This window comes from Xyrauchen texanus, chromosome 16 (assembly GCF_025860055.1).
Source record: "Xyrauchen texanus isolate HMW12.3.18 chromosome 16, RBS_HiC_50CHRs, whole genome shotgun sequence".
Taxonomy (NCBI): Eukaryota; Metazoa; Chordata; class Actinopteri; order Cypriniformes; family Catostomidae; genus Xyrauchen; species Xyrauchen texanus.
The window spans coordinates 1526792-1531388 of record NC_068291.1 but is presented as its reverse complement, the minus strand read 5'-3'; the positions used below and the strand labels follow the sequence as shown (position 1 = coordinate 1531388).

Below are 4597 nucleotides of genomic sequence, written 5' to 3'. Positions count from 1 at the left end.
TGTCATTGTTGGACATTGTTTCAAAAAGCAAAAGAAGCACCTAACACCACCAGTAGACTCAAGAAGAGGCTTAAAGACTATTTAGACTATTAAAAGATTAGTCACTACAAATGTTTTCAGTATTTTTAATTAAAAGAGAAAATTCTATTTTTAAAAAAAAGAAATATCAGTAGAAATTGATTTACAAGAAAAAACCTAACTTTAGAAATCCTGCTCATAAGAGTTTAATACAAACACAGAAATATAGAACATACACTGGTTTTCTGTTTACATTTTAGATTTATTCATTTGGAAGACACTTTTATCCAAAGCAACTTACAAAGTAGAACATGCAGTTGTTTATTAGAACAACTTCATGCTTAAATATTTCAGGATTCAGGTCACTTTCCAGTCAAGAGTTGTGGTTTATCTCTAGAACCTTCATGGTTGAACCAAACATGATAGTTGACATAATAACCATTGTTGTACATGTAAAGCTTCTGATCGGTGGGGTTGTAGTCCAAGTAGACATAGGAATCCTGGAACTTTTCAAAGGGAATACTAACATGGCTTTCCTCTTTGGTACGAGTGTTGTAAGTGTAAAATATCTCCTCGGTTTTAGAGTCTACAGACCTTGTGGCATATAGAACCCCACATACCATAAATGTATTTCCTACAGATGGTTTGAAAATATTGGTCTGCCAAACCTCCTCTAATGCAAACGACTCCTCGTCTATCTTCCCCAAAACTAGTTTACCATTTGACTCCTCTGTGGCATAAGTTACCCACATCCCAGTCTCATCGGCAGCAAAGTCCAGGTTCTGATTGGGCGAGTAGTGGTATGAGAATCGGGTCGTAGCCTCTGGAACCACCTTGTACTCGGCTGTTTTGCTGGTCATGTTGTACTTCGCCATGCTAAAAGGACTTCTGAACTGATAGTAAAGGGTATTTGCCCGCACTATGTAATTGTTTCCAGTGCCTCGCCAATCATATTTATATACAAGGTATAACTCATGTGTACTAAAACCCTGTCTCATGATCAGTTTATAATAGTCATCATAGAGTGTGATTCTGCTGACCAGAGTGTCGGAAAAGCCCGAGTACCAGTTCATATTCTCAGAGCCAGGCAAGGGCTTGGAGTCTTTACCCCATCCTCCATACTTATAACCTGCATTCAGGTCTGCGTTCAGCTGGCTGATGAATGGCTGACTGATTTTTCTTATTCCACCATGATTACAGATTCCTTGAAAAGAAAAACAAGTAAATGAGTTAATAAATATAGATTCTTAAGTTGCACATTCAGTGTCATCATACTTGAAAAACATACCAATGTTTGGATTGAAGATTTCATTGTGGCGTCTCTCACATTCCTGCAGTTTCTGCTGTAGAATGATGTACTCTCGACGTGTCACAAGAACAATGTTCTTGTCATAGGTGACCTCCAGTCGAGTCAGCACTTCAATCATAACACTGACCTGTTTCCATCAAAATCATCAAAGATACACAGTTAAGTCACACAGATACAGCCTAATCTCAAGAACATCACATCACAGTAGCAACATTTTTGCAAAATTAAATCGCATGCTTCATTACATATTTAGCTGCAGTTTCCTAGTTAAATGTCCAATGAGAGGCGCCAAAAGTGATTGAATAATGTTTTAATCAGACAAGGTTTTTAAGGGAATTATTAGATGGTTTTAGTGAGTAAAATGTAACCCCCTAACCTAAAACTTCATCTTAAACCTAACCAGTAATGTCCTAAATGTAAATGAGAGGTGAATAAGACATCCCTACCCTAAACCAACACTTAAACCAAGCCGATAGTGTGGAAAAAGCAAATGGGACATGAAAAGCACATTTTCTGACATCATTTTGTGTCGCTTCTATGACACTTTCATCTCACGTGCCAGCTTGCGTGCTTGGCTGGAGCCAAACCGCGATCTTCTGAGCCTAAAGTCAACTACTTTATAAAGTGAACTGCCACAGGAGCTAATCACACTGGGATAAGTATGTATATGTAGGTGGGTCTGTAATACAAGTGCTAAACTGTATCATTTTTCAAATTATGCATTATACTAAAAGCATTTCTATATCAAAACATAGCACTGTGTGAGTAATAGAGCGACAAATAAGTGTTCATAAAGTCATAATCCGCTGTTGTACTCGTTCGTGTGAATGTGAATGAACTGCACAGTTGTTGTAGCGCCTTTAGTGTTAATTTCACCAGGAAACTGCGGCGAAACATGGATCACAGCACCTAATTTTTTAAAAGATTTTCAAGTGTGCAATTGTAAGATAAACTGGACATTAAAAATGTAAGGTATGTTGGCTTGACAAAATCTTGCCTGGAAGTATTTGCAATAGTTTAAAGTTTGATTTGAGCTTTAAATGTCATATTAGGGCTACACAATTGTGTCAAAAATTCTAATTGTCAATTATTTCACTTGATATTGTAATTGCGATTAATTTCGATGAATAGAATTTAGGTTTAAATGCTGATCAACTGCATGCTGTATTCTTAATGTCGGGTATAAATATGCTGAGAACTGTGTTTCTGAATGACTTTATTGTTGTTTTACGCATCACTAAATCAAGACTATTTGTCTAAATAGTCAACTTCACATTGGCCCTCATAGAAGCTTAAAATAATTCTGTTATTCAAATTTTGAATAAATTATACAAAGAAGCAAGCAATGAACTTGTCTGAGAATGGTAACAATGCTCAGTCGCTGCAAAACATTTGATAAAAAGAAAATTAAATGTAACATTTTGATGTCCATGAGTAGACCTGCATGGACTGCTATAATTGACCACGATTAGTTCATTGTACAGCTGTAATTGTAATCTAAATCTAATCTAATCTTGATTATTTATTAAATTATTGTGCAACCCTATGTGAAGAGAACTTTGAAGTCTGAAGGAATAGAGTCAGTAGAAGTACCTTGAAAGCTCTTGAAAGAGTTACAGTTGAACAATTTGAACTCAAATTAGGGATTTCAAAAACAATAGTTCTACATTAACAGTATGTTGGGATTAATCAGAGCGTTACCTGTTGGCGTATGGATACCAGCACAGAAGAAGTGGTTTGTATAGACAGCTGCAGCTCTACGATCAGAGCCTCCACCTGCTTGATCTTGATCTTCACCTCCTCCATGTGGAACTCATTGTAGGAGTCAGGGTCACCCTCCATCAACTCAATCAACACTGTCAGATTCATGATCTTTGCTGTATAAACCTGTAGTTTACTCTCGTACATCTCCACCTGTAATACACACAAAATGTTCTACATACTTTCCTTCAGACACTCAAATCTCATGGGGGTTCTTGAGGTTCCTCCAGACCTTGCTAATCTCCATCTCCAGTTTGCGGTTGATCTCCACAGCTGTGTTCTCCAGCGAGATGAGCTCTCCGATTGGAAAAGTGCTGTTGGACAGAAAGGCCTCACAAATGCATTCTCCACTGGAATCAGTGGCATTGCTCTCTGTCCAGGGACTCAGTGCCTACAAATACACAAGAAATTTATCAGCTTCTGTCTTCTTCTACATCAGCCCTATGAATGATTTCTGTTTATTTCGGTCAAGCGAATGATGTTCGCTGAGTATTTGATGATAGAATTTTCATTTTTGTGTGAACTCATCTTTTAAGACCTGCTTGGTTTTCTATATTTCTGTCGTTTTAAATGTGCATTGAAATAAACTTGTTTTGTACTCACCCCCCTAACAGCAGCAGATCTTAAGATGACAAAATAAAGCAGTGTGGCGATCATTGTGCATCAGTCCGTTGTGTTGCAGTAACTGAGATCTCTGGCTTTTAAAGACCATCATATGTGACACATCATCAGCATCTGGACTTTTGACAGCTTCAACTGATGATATGCAAACATGCTCATATCCTTTACTCAACGCTGCTCAGGCAGTTCATTGTGTGGATTTAGGGCAGCACTCACAGCATGAGTATGTAAATACAACAAAGTTGTGTTTTCCCCTGATATTTCATCATACATTCAGGACAAGACGTGGCCATATGCTGCAAATTAGATAAATTGGCAGTAAAAGGAATGATGTTGAGAAAGACGTGTTCATGTTGCAAGTTCGGTCATCAGTACTGTCATTAGTAGAACATTAACTAAAAGTCTGGGGCATTTACCTGTAATTTTGTAAAAGCAAAATAGCCACAAAACCAATGTTCATAGATGATACATTTATCTAAGAAAACATGAAAAGAAGCTGTTCTTTGGTCTGTCCCACCAAAGGTCTTAGTTTGTGTTTAACAATTAAAATCATAGAGATATGTCATAATTTTGTCCAGAACATTTAGTTTGACCTCGTGAGTTTAATAATTAACATTTTCTGAAGGTTAAGGTTAAATCCTCTTTAGCCATTAGCTGAAATCATTTAGACACTTATAAACATTAGGATGTACCAAGTAATAATATTTATCCTAATTAGGATGTCTTGCTAGAATACAGAAATTTAGTGACAATTTTTTGTGTAACTTCATTTCAGTTCTCAATTATGCTTATGATAGATGTACTCTATCTAATGAAACTGGATTCTGTCCCCAGATTTACAGTCACTTTGGATAAAAGCATCTGCTAAATGACAATGTAAATTTAGTC

The 4597-nt window shown here is 36.9% G+C and overlaps 1 protein-coding gene across 1 annotated transcript; it reads right to left on the bottom strand.

The window, feature by feature from the left end:
- Positions 1-380: 380 nt before the first annotated feature.
- Positions 381-3745, bottom strand: olfm4.1 (olfactomedin 4, tandem duplicate 1). The gene is made up of 5 exons (XM_052144963.1): positions 3692-3745; positions 3321-3479; positions 3029-3241; positions 1307-1454; positions 381-1222 (listed from the first exon to the last, which is right to left on the bottom strand). The coding sequence occupies exons 1-5, from the start codon at positions 3743-3745 to the stop codon at positions 381-383; spliced, it is 1416 nt and encodes a 471-aa protein (XP_052000923.1).
- Between the last annotated feature and the right edge of the window lie 852 nt (positions 3746-4597).